At 40.9% G+C, this 16290-nt stretch overlaps 1 protein-coding gene across 1 annotated transcript in view; it reads right to left on the bottom strand.

The window, feature by feature from the left end:
• PASK (PAS domain containing serine/threonine kinase) overlaps positions 1 to 16290 on the bottom strand; it is a 426576-nt gene that overhangs the window by 360939 nt on the left and 49347 nt on the right. Inside the window, exons 5-7 of the mRNA XM_053709902.1 lie at positions 8334 to 8462; positions 851 to 985; positions 512 to 757 (exon numbers count right to left, since the gene is read on the bottom strand). Coding sequence (XP_053565877.1) covers positions 512 to 757; positions 851 to 985; positions 8334 to 8462 — 510 coding nt within the window. The remainder of the gene's footprint in view (positions 1 to 511; positions 758 to 850; positions 986 to 8333; positions 8463 to 16290) is intronic.

The following is a 16290-nucleotide window of genomic DNA, read 5'->3' as shown; positions in this document are numbered from 1 at the left end:
CAAGAGAAATAGCTTTTAGAAAATTACCTGAAATACCCACTTCTTAAGGGACCATAATCATATATGTCCAGTCAACTCTATTGAATGCCTTCTCTGCATCCAACAAAAGGAATAAAGAAGGCATCTTTTTATTAGAGGCAAAGTTAACTAGATCCATAATCCTAACATTATCCGGGGCTTCCCTATTATGAACCCCACCTGATACAAGTGCATAACCTGTGCAAGGATGGGGTTTAACCTAGTTGCTAAAATCTTAGTGAAAAGTTTGATATCTTGATTTATTACAGAGATTGGATGATACATTTTTCAGTGTTTATTTTTTCCAGATTTGTGGATTAAAGATATTCTTGCTGATAGAAATTATTTAGGTATCACAAGTACCCTTCCAGTACAGTTTTTAAATAATATACCAAAGGTGGACTGAGAACATCTAGATTTTAATACTTTTTAAAAACAACTGATAATTGCAATGCAACAGTTTGACTTTAATCATAGTCACTTATATCCTTACCTTCTCCAACAATTGTGTCCTCTCATAACCAAACAAACAGCGTGACAAACTTCCATTCAAGTCATGGATAGTGCCATCAGGATATAATGTAATGCGCCCACTGATAGAGGATAGAATGCTGACGCTTGCCGTGTATTCTTCCAATGGCAAGGGGGATACATCCACATCACTTAATTTTAAAGTAAGACTTAGAGGAAAAGTAGCTCCATCACGTGTTATACCAACCACTCTCTGCTGTCTCATATTCTGAAAACATATATACAATCACAGCAAAATTTAGTGGTATTTTACAGGAAGCCGCTAAAATCACATCAGAAAGTCACAAAACGCTACTGTTACCTGTGGTATTTCTTTTCCAGGAAGTGGAATATAAATTGAAGGTAGCAGGTCTGTGATGTGTTGCCCTATAAGCTCTTCAGGGTCCAAGTAGCCATAAAGCCGTGCACAAACAGAATCACAAGAGACAATTTTTCCCTGGAAGGCATTTTTAGCAGAAACATTTTTTTGGATTATCTCAGGTTTTTAAAATGGATTGGAGGTTGAGCCACTGAAGAATATAGTTAAACATACTAATATATGAAGTAAGCAATTATTTAGGAGTCTAACTTAAAGTGACAGTCTACACTAAAATTTGTATTGTTTAAAAAGATAGATAACGCCTTTATTACCCATTCCCCAGCTTTGCACAACCAACATTGACATATTAATATAATTTATAACATTTAAACCTCTAAATTCCTGCCTGTTTCTAAGCCAATAAAGACAGCCTCTTATCATGTTTTTTTATTTGCTTTTCCCAACAGGAGATAGCTAGTTCATGTGGGCCATTTAAATAACATTGTGTTCACGCCCGAGGAGTTATTTAAGATTTAGCACAACACCGTACTAAATGCAAGTCAATAGATAAATAAAAAGTCATGTAATCAGGGGGCTGTCAGAAGATGATTAGATACAAGGTAATCAGAGGTAAAAAACAGAATTTATGTTTACCTGATAAATTACTTTCTCCAACGGTGTGTCCGGTCCACGGCGTCATCCTTACTTGTGGGATATTCTCTTCCCCAACAGGAAATGGCAAAGAGCCCAGCAAAGCTGGTCACATGATCCCTCCTAGGCTCCGCCTTCCCCAGTCATTCGACCGACGTAAAGGAGGAATATTTGCATAGGAGAAATCATAGGATACTGTGGTGACTGTAGTTAGAGAAAATAAATCATCAGACCTGATTAAAAAACCAGGGCGGGCCGTGGACCGGACACACCGTTGGAGAAAGTAATTTATCAGGTAAACATAAATTCTGTTTTCTCCAACATAGGTGTGTCCGGTCCACGGCGTCATCCTTACTTGTGGGAACCAATACCAAAGCTTTAGGACACGGATGATGGGAGGGAGCAAATCAGGTCACCTAGATGGAAGGCACCACGGTTTGCAAAACCTTTCTCCCAAAAATAGCCTCAGAAGAAGCAAAAGTATCAAATTTGTAAAATTTGGTAAAAGTGTGCAGTGAAGACCAAGTCGCTGCCTTACATATCAACAGAAGCCTCGTTCTTAAAGGCCCATGTGGAAGCCACGGCCCTAGTGGAATGAGCTGTGATTCTTTCAGGAGGCTGCCGTCCGGCAGTCTCATAAGCCAATCTGATGATGCTTTTAAGCCAAAAAGATAGAGAGGTAGAAGTTGCTTTTTGACCTCTCCTTTTACCAGAATAAACAACAAACAAGGAAGATGTTTGTCTGAAATCCTTTGTAGCATCTAAATAGAATTTTAGAGCACGGACAACGTCCAAATTGTGTAACAAACGTTCCTTCTATGAAACTGGATTCGGACACAAAGAAGGTACAACTATCTCCTGGTTAATATTTTTGTTGGAAACAACCTTCGGAAGAAAACCAGGCTCAGTACGTAAAAACCACCTTATCTGCATGGACCAGATAGGGCGGAGAACACTGCAGAGCAGATAACTCAGAAACTCTTCTAGCAGAAGAAATTGCAACCTAAAACAAAACTTTCCAAGATAATAACTTAATATCTATGGAATGTAAGGGTTCAAACGGAACCCCTTGAAGAACTGAAAGAACTAGATTAAGACTCCAGGGAAGAGTCAAAGGTCTGTAAACAGGCTTGATTGTAACCAGAGCCTGAACAAACGCTTAAACGTCTGGCACAGCTGCCAGCCTTATGTGAAGTAAAACAGATAAAGCAGAGATCTGTCCCTTCAGAGAACTCGCAGAAAATCCTTTCTCCAAACCTTCTTGTAGAAAGGAAGAATCTTAGGAATTTTTATCTTGTTCCATGGGAATCCTTTAGATTCACACCAACAGATATATTTTTTCCATATATTATGGTAAATTTTTCTAGTTACAGGCTTTCTAGCCTGAATAAGAGTATCTACTACAGAATCTGAAAACCCACGCTTTGATAAAATCAAGCGTTCAAACTCCAAGCAGTCAGTTGGAGGAAAACCAGATTCGGATGTTCAAATGGACCCTGAATAAGAAGGTCCTGTCTCAAAGGTAGCTTCCATGGGGGAGCCAATGACACATTCACCAGGTCTGCATACCAAGTCCTGCGTGGCCACACAGGAACTATCAAGGTCACCGAAGCCCTCTCCAGATTGATCCTGGCTACCAGCCTGGGAATGAGAGGAAACGGTGGGAATACATAAGCTAGGTTGAAGATCCAAGGTGCTACTATTGTATCCAATAGAGTCGCCTTGGGATCCCTGGATTTGGACCCGTAACAAGGGACCATGAAGTTCTGACGAGAGGCCATCAGAACCAAGTCTGGAATGCCCCATAATTGAGTTATTTGGGCAAAGATTTCCAGATGGAGTTCCCACTCCCCCGGATGCTCCTCCATCGCCAGGGAACTCCTTGTTACCCCCTGATGGTTGATATATGTAACAGTCGTCATGATGACTGATTGAAACCTTATGAATTTGGCCTTTGCTAGTCTAGGCCAAGCCTTGAGAGCATTGAATATCGCTCTCAGTTCCATTATGTTTATCGGGAGAAGAGAGTCTTCCCGAAACCATAGACCCTGAGTTTTCAGGGGTTCCCAGACCGCGCCCCAGCCCACCAGACTGGCGTCGGTCGTGACAATGACCTATTCTGGTCTGCGGAAGCTCATTCCCTGTGACAGGTTGTCCAGGGTCAGCCACCAACGGAGTGAATCTCTGGTTATTTGATCTACTTGTATCGTCTGAGACAAGACTGTATAATCCCCATTCCACTGTCTGAGCATGCCCAGGTGCAATGGTCTTAGATGAATTCGTGCAAAAGGAACTATGTCCATTGCCGCAACCATCAACCCTATTACTTCCATGGACTGCGCTATGGAAGGAATAAGAACAGAATGAAGTACCTGACAAGAGCTTAGAAGTTTTGATTTTCTGGCCTCTGTCAGAAAAACCTTCATTTCTAAGGAAACTATTATTGTTCCCAAGAAGGGAACTCTTGTTGACGGGGACAGAGAACTTTTTTTCTATGTTCACTTTCCACCTGTGAGATCTGAGAAAGGCTAGGACAATGTCCGTATGAGCCCTTGCTTTTGACAGAGACGACACCTGAATCAGGATGTCGTCCAAGTAAGGTACTACTGCAATGCCCCTTGGTCTTAGCACCGCTAGAAGGGACCCTAGTACCCTTGTGAAAATCCTTGGAGCAGTGGCTAATCCGAATGGAAGTGCCACAGGTAATGCTTGTCCAGAAAGGCGAACCTTAGGAACCGAAAATGTTCCTTGTGGATAGGAATACGTAGGTATGCATCCTTTAAGTCCACCGTGGTCATGAATTGACCTTCCTGGATGGTAGAAAGGATCGTTCAAATGGTTTCCATTTTGAATGATGAAACCCTTAGAAACTTGTTTAGAATCTTGAGATCTAAAATAGGTCTGAATGTTCCCTCTTATTTGGGAATTATGAACAGGTTGGAGTAAAAACCCATCCCTTGTTCTCCTAATGGAACAGGATGAATCACTCCCATGCTTAACAGGTCTTCTACACAGTGTAAGAATGCCTGTTCGAAGATAATTGAGACCCGTGGAACCTTCCCCTTGGGAGTAGTTCCCTGAATTCCAGGAGATAACCTTGAGAAACTATTTCTAGCGCCCAAGGATCCTGAACATCTCTTGCCCCAACCTGAGCAAAGAGAGAAAGTCTGCCCCCCACCAGATCCTTCCCAGATCGGGGGCCAACACTTCATGCTGTTTTGGTAGCAGTGGCAGGTGACTTGGCCTGCTTACCCTTGTTCCAGCCTTGCATCGGCCTCCAGGCTGGCTTGGTTTGAGAAGTATTACCCTCTTGCTTAGAGGGTGTAGAATTTGAGGCTGGTCCGTTTCTGCGAAAGGGACGAAAATTTGGCTTATTTTAGCCTTAAAAGACCTATCCTGTGGGAGGGCGTGGCCCTTTCCCCCAGTGATGTCTGAAATAATCTCTTTCAAGTCAGGGCCAAACAGTGTTTTACCCTTGAAAGGGATGTTAAGCAAAAGCGCTCTGCGCGCCACGATAGCAAACCCTGAATTATTCGCCGCTAATCTAGCTAATTGCAAAGCGGCATCTAAAATAAAAAAGAGTTAGCCAATTTAAGAGCTTGAACTCTGTCCAAAACCTCCTCGTACGAAGATTCTTTATTAAGCGACTTTTCTAGTTCTTCGAACCAGAAACACGCAGCTGTAGTGACAGGAACAATGCATGAAATTGGTTGTAGAAGGTAACCTTGCTGAACAAACATCTTTTTAAGCAAACCCTCTAACCTTTAATCCATAGGATCTTGAAAGCACAACTATCTTCTATAGGAATAGAAGTGCGCTTGTTTAGAGTAGAAACCGCCCCCTCGACCTTGGGGACTGTATGCTATAATTCCTTTCTGGGGTCGACTATAGGAAACTAATTTCTTAAATATAGGGGGAGGACAAAGGGTATGCCGGGCCTTTCCCACTCCTTATTTACTATGTCCGCCACCCGCTTGGGTATAGGAAAAACATCGGGGGGCACCGGAACCTCTAGGAACTTGTCCATCTTACCTAATTTCTCTGGAATGACCAAATTGTCACAATCATCCAGAGTAGATAATACCTCCTTAAGTAGTGCGTGGAGATGTTGAAATTTAAATTTAAAAGTTACAATATCAGGTTCTGCTTGTTGAGAAATTTTCCCTGAATCTGAAATTTCTCCCTCAGACAAAACCTCCCTCCTGGCCCCTTCAGATAGGTGTGAGGGTATGTCAGAAAAGATATCATCAGCGTCCTCTTGCTCTTCAGTGTTTAAAACAGAGCAATCACGCTTTCTCTGATAAGTAGGCATTTTGGAAAAAAATGCATGCAATAGAATTATCCATTACAGCCATTAATTGTTGTATGGTAATAAGTATTGGCGCACTAGATGTACTAGGGGCCTCTTGTGTGGGCAAAACTGGTGTAGACACAGAAGGGGATGATGCAGTACCATGCTTACTCCCCTCATTAGAGGAATCATCTTGGGCAATATATCTATGGCATTATTATCCCTACTTTGTTTGGACATTATGACACAAATATATCACATATATTTAAATGGGGAGACACATTGGCTTTCATACATATAGAACATCGTTATCTGATGGTTCAGACATGTTAAACAGGCTTAAACTTGTTAACAAAGCACAAAAAACGTTTTACAATAAAACCGTTACTGTCCCTTTAAATTTTAAACTGAACACACTTTATTACTGAATATGTGAAAAAGTATGAAGGAATTGTTCAAATTTCACCAAAATTTCACCACAGTAACTTAAAGCCTTAAAAGTATTGCACACCAAATTTGAAAGCTTTAACCCTTAAAATAACGGAACCGGAGCCGTTTTTACATTTAACCCCTATACAGTCCCAGGTATCTGCTTTGCTGAGACCCAACCAAGCCCAGAGGGGAATACGATACCAAATGATGCCTTCTATAAGCTTTTTCAGTGGTTCTTAGCTCCTCACACATGCATCTGCATGCCGTGCTTTCCAAAAACAACTGCGCATTAGAGGCGCGAAAATGAGGCTCTGTCTATGACTAGAAAAGGCCCCCAGTGAAAAAGGTGTCCAATACAGTGCCTGCCGTTTTTATTAAAACAATCCCCAAGATTTAACAACTATTAAAAGTAATAATCTGCCAAATATACTTAGTAAAGTAATCGTTTTAGCCCAGAAAAATGTCTACCAGTTTTTTAAGCCCTAATGAAGCCCTTTATTCTTTTACTTAAACAAAGAAAATGGCTTACCGGTTCCCATAGGGAAAATGACAGCTTCCAGCATTACCGAGTCTTGTTAGAAATGTGTCATACCTCAAGCAGCAAAAGTCTGCTCACTGTTTCCCCCAACTGAAGTTAATTCCTCTCAACAGTCCTGTGTGGAAACAGCCATCGATTTTAGTAACGGTTGCTAAAATCATTTTCCTCTTACAAACAGAAATCTTCATCTCTTTCCTGTTTCAGAGTAAATAGTACATACCAGCACTATTTTAAAATAACAAACTCTTGATTGAAGAATAAAAACTACATTTAAACACCAAAAAACTCTAAGCCATCTCCGTGGAGATGTTGCCTGTACAACGGCAAAGAGAATGACTGGGGAAGGCGGAGCCTAGGAGAGATCATGTGACCAGCTTTGCTGGGCTCTTTGCCATTTCCTGTTGGGGAAGAGAATATCCCACAAGTAAGGATGACGCCGTGGACCGGACACACCTATGTTGGAGAAAGTATATTAATATAACTGTGTTGGTTGTGCAAAACAGGGGAATGGGTAATAAAAGGTATTATCTATCTATTAAAACAATATGAATTATACTGTAGACTGTCCCTTTAAAGGGCCATTATAGTAAAAAAAATGACATGCTCATATTTGTTAGAGCAAGTCATTTTATCACTATCGCCCCTGCAAATATGTGCTTTTACTACATCGTCATCACCCACTGATATGGTTATTTCAGGCACCCCTAAACCAATTTAAAGGTAATCATGATGATCACAAGTCACTTTTTGATAAAAATTGTTAATCTTTTTCTGCCTAAAAAGCAATGAACTGACAACTAGTTTAGACATAAAACTATTTAAATAATTGTATGCGTTAGACTGTAAACAAGATTTTATAATAAGATTACATTTTTTATAGAATAGAGAAAGTTAAACTATATAATGCTTAAACATTCAATAGCCTCAGAAATTAACTTAGGAAAACAAAGACTTATCTTTAGAGTCTCCTGTGTAATGAGAAGTCAATATACTTTTTTAATGTCTTAAAAACTCTCCTATTCAGGGATGCATACAATCTTACTCCATTTCCTCTCCTTCCTTCGGCAGCCCCCCTGCACCCCTTTAGCATATAAGCTAGCAAGCCCATTTGTCCTGTAAATCCCATTAATGCAACAGTTGGCAACTTACAGACAAAGCCCTCTACCCAGTCATCTAGTCTATTACTGCCTTTTTAAATGTTACTATTGTATATAGTGCTGCAGAATCTGTTGGTGTTCTACAAATAAAACAAAATAACAAAAGGCAAAATTTCATCCCAACTAGGTGATTAAAGTTACTTAAGAAGATGTAATAAATTGTTAGAGGTTATAAGCTAATATTTGCTAAATAGCTACAAATACTCTGCATTCATTATAGAAACAAATGCAAAATATGGTCACAATCTGTGGCCTTTGGAAAAAGTGTAACAAATATCTGGATTTGCACAGACATTTGTATGCTGCAAATTTACAGTAAAAAAATCCCATGCATAGAGTTGCATGACATAGACTGCACATCCTTAGCAATTATGTTCTTTTTCTTTCTTATATAATAAAGTATTGTTGAGTACTTACATCCTGCTGAAATGACACACTAGCTGTGATTTTCTGTACAGTCTCTAAGAATAGAAGACACTGGCTCATCACTCTTCGTATCCACAGACACAATGTAATTATCTCTCCTCCTTGTCTTACTGCTTCAACCTGAGAATAAAACCAGAAGACTTTGATTTCCTGCCAATAAAATTTAGGAATTTAAAAACACTGGTCATAAACTACTAGTTTTACTCACCTTTTTGAAAGGAAGGTTCATTTTGTTTTTAGATTGAAAAAAAATATTGAAGTCAAGTATTACTACAGCAATTTCGGTGTTAAACTATTTTGCAGACTGCATTTTGATCAGAAATTAATAAACACATCAAAGGGTTTGCCAAGGATAGGCATTGCTTTACTAGAAGCAAACTGCTATGATTAAATCATTCTGTAGTTTAAGATTTAAATTTCATATAGAATCTTGAAGGAACAGTAGCCTTTACATACCATGTTGTCAACATAAGTTATGCAACACATCTACACAGTAAAACATTTTGAGGTCACCTGTCTCTAGACACACTATGAAATAGTAAAGATCATTAAAGGGACATGAAACCCAAACATTTTCTTTCATGATTCAGATAGAGAACAAAATTTTAAACAACTTTGCAATTTACTTGTATTATTTAATTAGCTTCCTTCTCTTGTTATCCTTTGCTAAAAAGGTTTATCTAGGAAAGCTCCAGAGCAAAAACATAATTTATGCTTACCTGATAAATTTATTTCTCTTGTAGTGTGTTCAGTCCACGGGTCATCCATTACTTATGGGATATATTCTCCTTCCCAACAGGAAGTTGCAAGAGGATCACCCAAGCAGAGCTGCTATATAGCTCCTCCCCTCACATGTCATATCCAGTCATTCGACCGAAACAAGACGAGAAAGGAGAAACTATAGGGTGCAGTGGTGACTGGAGTTATAATTTAAAATTTAGAACCTGCCTCAAAAAAAGACAGGGCGGGCCGTGGACTGAACACACTACAAGAGAAATAAATTTATCAGGTAAGCATAAATTATGTTTTCTCTTGTTAAGTGTGTTCAGTCCACGGGTCATCCATTACTTATGGGATACCAATACCAAAGCTAAAGTACACGGATGATGGGAGGGACAAGGCAGGAACATTAAACAGAAGGAACCACTGCCTGTAGAACCTTTCTCCCAAAAACAGCCTCCGAAGAAGCAAAAGTGTCAAATTTGTAAAATTTGGAAAAAGTATGAAGTGAAGACCAAGTTGCAGCCTTGCAAATCTGTTCAACAGAGGCCTCATTCTTAAAGGCCCAGGTGGAAGCCACAGCTCTAGTGGAATGAGCTGTAATTCTTTCAGGAGGCTGCTGTCCAGCAGTCTCATAGGCTAAACGTATTATGCTACAAAGCCAAAAAGAGAGAGAGGTAGCCGAAGCCTTTTGACCTCTCCTCTGTCCAGAGTAAACGACAAACAGAGAAGAAGTTTGCCGAAAATCTTTAGTTGCCTGTAAGTAGAACTTCAGGGCACGGACCACGTCTAGATTATGCAAAAGACGTTCCTTCTTTGAAGAAGGGTTAGGACATAATGATGGTACAACAATCTCTTGATTGATATTCCTGTTAGAAACAACCTTAGGTAAAAACCCAGGTTTAGTACGCAGGACTACCTTGTCTGAATGAAAGATCAGATAAGGAGAATCACAATGTAAGGCAGATAACTCAGAGACTCTTCGAGCCGAGGCAATAGCCATCAAAAACAGAACTTTCCAAGATAACAGCTTAATATCAATGGAATGAAGGGGTTCAAACGGAACACCCTGAAGAACTTTAAGAACCAAGTTTAAGCTCCACGGAGGAGCAACAGTTTTAAACACAGGCTTAATCCTAGCCAAAGCCTGACAAAAAGCCTGGACGTCTGGATTCTCTGCCAGACGCTTGTGTAAAAGAATAGACAGAGCAGAAATCTGTCCCTTTAGCGAACTAGCGGATAAACCCTTTTCTAAACCCTCTTGTAGAAAAGACAATATCCTAGGAATCCTAACCTTACTCCATGAGTAACTCTTGGATTCACACCAATATAAATATTTACGCCATATCTTATGGTAAATTTTTCTGGTCACAGGTTTCCGAGCCTGTATTAATGTATCAATAACCGACTCCGAGAAACCACGCTTCGATAGAATCAAGCGTTCAATCTCCATGCAGTCAGCCTCAGAGAAATTAGGTTTGGATGGTTGAAAGGACCCTGAATTAGAAGGTCCTGCCTCAGAGGCAGAGACCATGGTGGACAGGACGACATGTCCACTAGGTCTGCATACCAGGTCCTGCGTGGCCACGCAGGCGCTATCAGAATCACCAATGCTCTCTCCTGTTTGATCTTGGCAATCAGTCGAGGCAGTAACGGAAAAGGTGGAAACACATAAGCCATGTTGAAAACCCAAGGGGCTGCTAGTGCATCTATCAGCACCGCTCCCGGGTCCCTGGACCTGGATCCGTAGCAAGGAAGCTTGGCATTCTGGCGAGATGCCATGGGATCCAGTTCCGGTTTGCCCCAACGAAGAATCAGTTGAGCAAATATCTCCGGATGAAGTTCCCACTCCCCCGGATGAAAAGTCTGGCGACTTAGAAAGTCCGACTCCCAGTTCTCCACGCCTGGGATGTAGATCGCTGACAGGTGGCAAGAGTGAGACTCTGCCCAGCGAATTATCTTTGAGACTTCTAACATAGCTAGGGAACTCCTGGTTCCTCCTTGATGATTGATGTAAGCTACAGTCGTGATGTTGTCCGACTGAAACCTGATGAACCTCAGTGTTGCTAACTGAGGCCAAACTAGAAGAGCATTGAATATTGCTCTTAATTCCAGAATGTTTATTGGAAGGAGTTTCTCCTCCTGAGTCCACGATCCCTGAGCCTTTAGGGAGTTCCAGACTGCGCCCCAGCCTAGTAGGCTGGCATCTGTCGTTACAATCGTCCAATCTGGTCTGCGAAAGGTCATTCCTTTGGACAGATGAACCCGAGACAACCACCAGAGAAGAGAATCCCTGGTCTCCTGGTCCAGATACAGTAAAGGGGACAGATCTGAGTAATCCCCATTCCACTGACTTAGCATGCATAATTGCAGCGGTCTGAGATGCAGGCGCGCAAATGGCACTATGTCCATTGCCGCGACCATTAAGCCGATTACTTCCATGCACTGAGCTACTGATGGGCTTGGAATGGAATGAAGGACACGGCAAGCATTTAGAATTTTTGATAACCTGGACTCCGTCAGGTAAATCTTCATCTCTACAGAATCTATAAGAGTCCCTACTGGTGTAGACACAGTAGGAGATGATGTAGTATCATGTTTACTCCCCTCATTTGAGGAATCATCTTGGGCAATATCATTATCTGTGGCAGTACTGTCCTTACTTTGTTTGGACGCTATAGCACAATTATCACATAAATTTAAATGGGGAGACACATTGGCTTTCATACATATAGAACATAGCTTATCTGAAGGTACAGACATGTTAAACAGGCTTAAACTTGTCAACAAAGCACAAAAAACGTTTTAAAATAAAACCGTTACTGTCTCTTTAAATTTCAAACAGAAAACACTTTATTACTGAATATGTGAAAAAGTATGAAGGAATCGACCAAAATTTCCCCACAGTGTCTTAAAGCATTAAAAGTATTGCACACCAAATTTCAGAGCTTTAACCCTTAAAATAACGGAACCGGAGCCGTTTTTAAATTTAACCCCTATACAGTCCCAGCTATAGTCTTTGCTGAGACCCAACCAAGCCCAGAGGGGAATACGATACCAAATGACGCCTTCTAGAAGCTTTTTTAGTGATTTTTAGATCCTCACACATGCATCTGCATGCCCTGCTCTCAAAAAACAACTGTGCAGTAATGGCGCGAAAATGAGGCTCAGTCTATAACTAGAAAGGCCCCCTGACTGAAAAAGGTGTCTAACACAGTGCCTGCCGTTTTATAAACGTTCCCCAAGATTATAAATGCCAATTGTTAGCCTAAATCTGAATAATATGCCCAAATAAAGCAATCGATTTAGCCCATAAAAAGGTCTACCAGTTTTTTAGCCCATATTAAGCCCTTTATTCTGTTTGTTTGACTAAGAAAATGGCTTACCGGTCCCCATGAGGGGAAATGACAGCCTACCAGCATTACACAGTCTTGTTAGAAATATGGCTAGTCATACCTTAAGCAGAAAAGTCTGCTAACTGTTTCCCCCAACTGAAGTTACTTCATCTCAACAGTCCTATGTGGAAACAGCAATCGATTTTAGTTACTGTCTGCTAAAATCATCTTCCTCTCACAAACAGAAATCTTCATCCTTTTCTGTTTCAGAGTAAATAGTACATACCAGCACTATTTTAAAATAACAAACACTTGATAGAAGAATAAAAACTACATTTAACACCAAAAAACTCTTAACCATCTCCGTGGAGATGTTGCCTGTGCAACGGCAAAGAGAATGACTGGGGTGGGCGGAGCCTAGGAGGGATTATATGGCCAGCTTTGCTGGGACTCTTTGCCATTTCCTGTTGGGGAAGAGAATATCCCACAAGTAAGGATGACGCCGTGGACCGGACACACCAATGTTGGAGAAATTAGACTGTTTGGCCTTTGATTTGGCCCTGTCCTGAGGAAGGGTGTGGCCCTTACCTCCAGTAATGTCAGCAATAATTTCCTTCAAGCCGGGCCCGAATAAGGTCTGCCCTTTGAAAGGAATATTCAGTAGTTTAGATTTAGAAGTTACATCTGCTGACCAGGATTTAAGCCATAGCGCTCTGCGCGCCTGTATGGCGAATCAGGAATTCTTAGCCGTAAGTTTGGTTAAATGCACTACGGCATCCGAAACAAACGCATTAGCTAGCTTAAGCGTTCTAAGCTTGCTCAAAATCTCATCCAATGGTGCTGTGCGAATCGCCTCTTCCAGAGACTCAAACCAGAATGCCGCTGCAGCAGTGACAGGCGCAATGCATGCGAGGGGCTGTAATATAAAACCTTGTTGAACAAACATTTTCTTAAGGTAACCCTCTAATTTTTTATCCATTGGATCTGAGAAAGCACAACTATCCTCCACCGGGATAGTGGTACGTTTGGCTAAAGTAGAAACTGCTCCCTCCACCTTAGGGACCGTCTGCCATAAGTCTCGTGTGGCGGCGTTTATAGGGAACATTTTTCTAAATATCGGAGGAGGGGAAAAGGGCACACCAGGTCTATCCCACTCCTTGCTAATAATCTCTGTAAGCCTTTTTGGTATAGGAAAAACGTCAGTACACACCGGTACCGCATAGTATTTATCCAGCCTACATAATTTCTCTGGGATTGCCACCGTGTCACAATCATTCAGAGCCGCTAACACCTCCCCTAGCAACACGCGGAGGTTCTCAAGCTTAAATTTAAAATTTGAAATTTCTGAATCCGGTCTCCCCGAATCAGAACCGTCACCCACAGAATGAAGCTCTCCGTCCTCATGTTCGGCAAATTGTGACGCAGTATCAGACATGGCTCTCGTGTCATCTGTCCTTAACCCAGAGCTATCGCGCTTGCCTCTTAACTCGGGCAGATTGGATAATACTTCTTTCATAACATTAGCCATATCATGTAAAGTGATTTGTAAGGGCCTTGATGTACTTGGCGCCACAATCTCACGCACCTCCCGAGCAGGAGGCGAAGGTACTGACACGTGAGGAGAGTTAGACGGCATAACTTCCCCCTCGTTGTCTGGTGATAATTTCTTTATCGGTACAGATTGACTTTTATTTAAAGTAATATCAATACAATTGGTACACATATTTCTATTGGGCTCCACATCGGCTTTTAAACATAATGAACAAGCAGATTCCTCTGTATCAGACATGTTTAAACAGACTAGCAATGAAGCTAGCAAGCTTGGAAATTACTTTCAATAAGTTTACAAGCAATATAAAAAACGCTGTAGCGCTTTTCAAAAACACAGTTGAATAACAATGAACTAATTCAGTTATAGTCAACAATTTTTACAGTAAATGTATTAATTAGCAGAGGATTGCACCCATTAGCAAAAGGATGATTAACCCCTCAATACCCAAAAACGGATAATCAAATTAAGATTTAACGCTTTTATCACAGTCAAACACACTGTCACAGGTCTGCTGTGACTGATTACCTCCCTCAAAAACGAATTTTGAAGACCCCTGAGCTCTCTAGAGACGTCCTGGATCAAGGAGGAAGAAGCAGGAAGACTGTGCTAGAATTTTAACTGCGCAACAAGGCGCTAAAAAAAGGCCCCTCCCACTCATATTACAACAGTGGGAGACCTGATATAACCGTTTCTATGCAGAAAAATACGTTAGCCATGTGGAAAAAAATCATGCCCAAAAAGATTTATCACCAAAGTACCTCACAAAAACGAATAACATGCCAGTAAACGTTTTAAAAACAAACTTTTTCAATGTCATGCAAAGTTATCACTAAGCCTGCTACCAGTCGCTTCTACTGCAGATAAGGCTTAAGCATTATTTCAGTATTAACAGTATTTTCTCAGTCAAATTCTAGTCCCTAGAAAATAACTCAACTGCGCATACATTTATCAGCCTGATACCAGTCGCTACTACTGCATTTAAGGCTGTACTTACATCATATGGGTAACAGCAGTGTTTTCTTAGTCAATTCCATTCCCAGAAAATATTATACTGCACATACCTCATTTGCGGGGGACCCCGCATGCTATTCCCATTTTCTGAAGCTACCCCACTCCTCAGAATGTCGAGAACAGCCAGTGGATCTTAGTTACGTCTGCTAAGATCATAGAAAACGCAGGCAGATTCTTCTTCCAAATACTGCCTGGGATAGAAAAACAGCACACTCCGGTGCCATTTAAAATAACAAACTTTTGATTGAAGAATAATTAAGTAAAAAACTCCAACTCCTCTCGCGACCTCCTTCTTTGTTGAGGGTTGCAAGAGAATGACTGGATATGACATGTGAGGGGAGGAGCTATATAGCAGCTCTGCTTGGGTGATCCTCTTGCAACTTCCTGTTGGGAAGGAGAATATATCCCATAAGTAATGGATGACCCGTGGACTGAACACACTTAACAAGAGAAAAAGAACCTAGGTTCTAGCTGCTGATTGGTGGCTGCTAGGGCTGGGCGATATGACCAAAAAAAAAAAAGCGATTGCGATTTAATCTCGATTTTATTAAAAATGACTATAACACCTTCATTTAGCATTAAACAATTTATTTAACACTACAGAATCTTAATGTATATGTTTATCAATGTCCAATACACTATTTGAGCATAAAAATACAAAACAAAAAATAGTTACAATAAAATTTGCTGCCTGTGATGTGATTAAATAGTAGCCACAAGCCAGTTATTAGGTCTTATGACACAGAAGTTCACACAACATTGTCATGTTTTATTAGATATTCGTTTATCTCAGATTCAACTATAGCTTTGCATTTTGCATACCTTTCTGGGATTGCAACTACTGAGCAGTAATTGAGAGATGGCATTTGGTATCTCTTGTCAAGTGTGTGTATCATTCTTTTGAAGCCTTCTTTTCTAACTGTGTATGCAGGCACCATGTCTGCATATATAATATGCAATAGCGTTGGTTATTTCTCAATGCCATTTTGAGGTCTTCCCATATGGTGATGTGTTTGCAAATGCCTTTATGATTGATTGTTGGACACGGACAGCTCTTAAGAACTCATCTTGAATTTTATGTACCACGCACACAATACCAGCTGACTGCAGGATGAAAGCCAGTTGCTTCCACACACTCAGAATTCTCTGCAAAAGTGGCAGTTTCGAGGGCATTCTCAGGTCCGCCCACGGCCACACCCTGGTCCGCCTCTAATCCTCCCTCTCCGCCTCCGTTTTCATTAAGATTAAAGAATGGGGGTTTTTTTTCCAGAAAATAGCATACTCTCATGCGGCTAGATTTGGAGTTTTGTCGGTAACGACCCGAAAATCT

The sequence above is a fragment of the Bombina bombina genome, chromosome 4, assembly GCF_027579735.1.
Source record: "Bombina bombina isolate aBomBom1 chromosome 4, aBomBom1.pri, whole genome shotgun sequence".
NCBI classification, from domain to species: domain Eukaryota; kingdom Metazoa; phylum Chordata; class Amphibia; order Anura; family Bombinatoridae; genus Bombina; species Bombina bombina.
The sequence above is the reverse complement of the archived record's forward strand: the minus strand, read 5'-3'. Positions and strand labels throughout refer to the sequence as shown.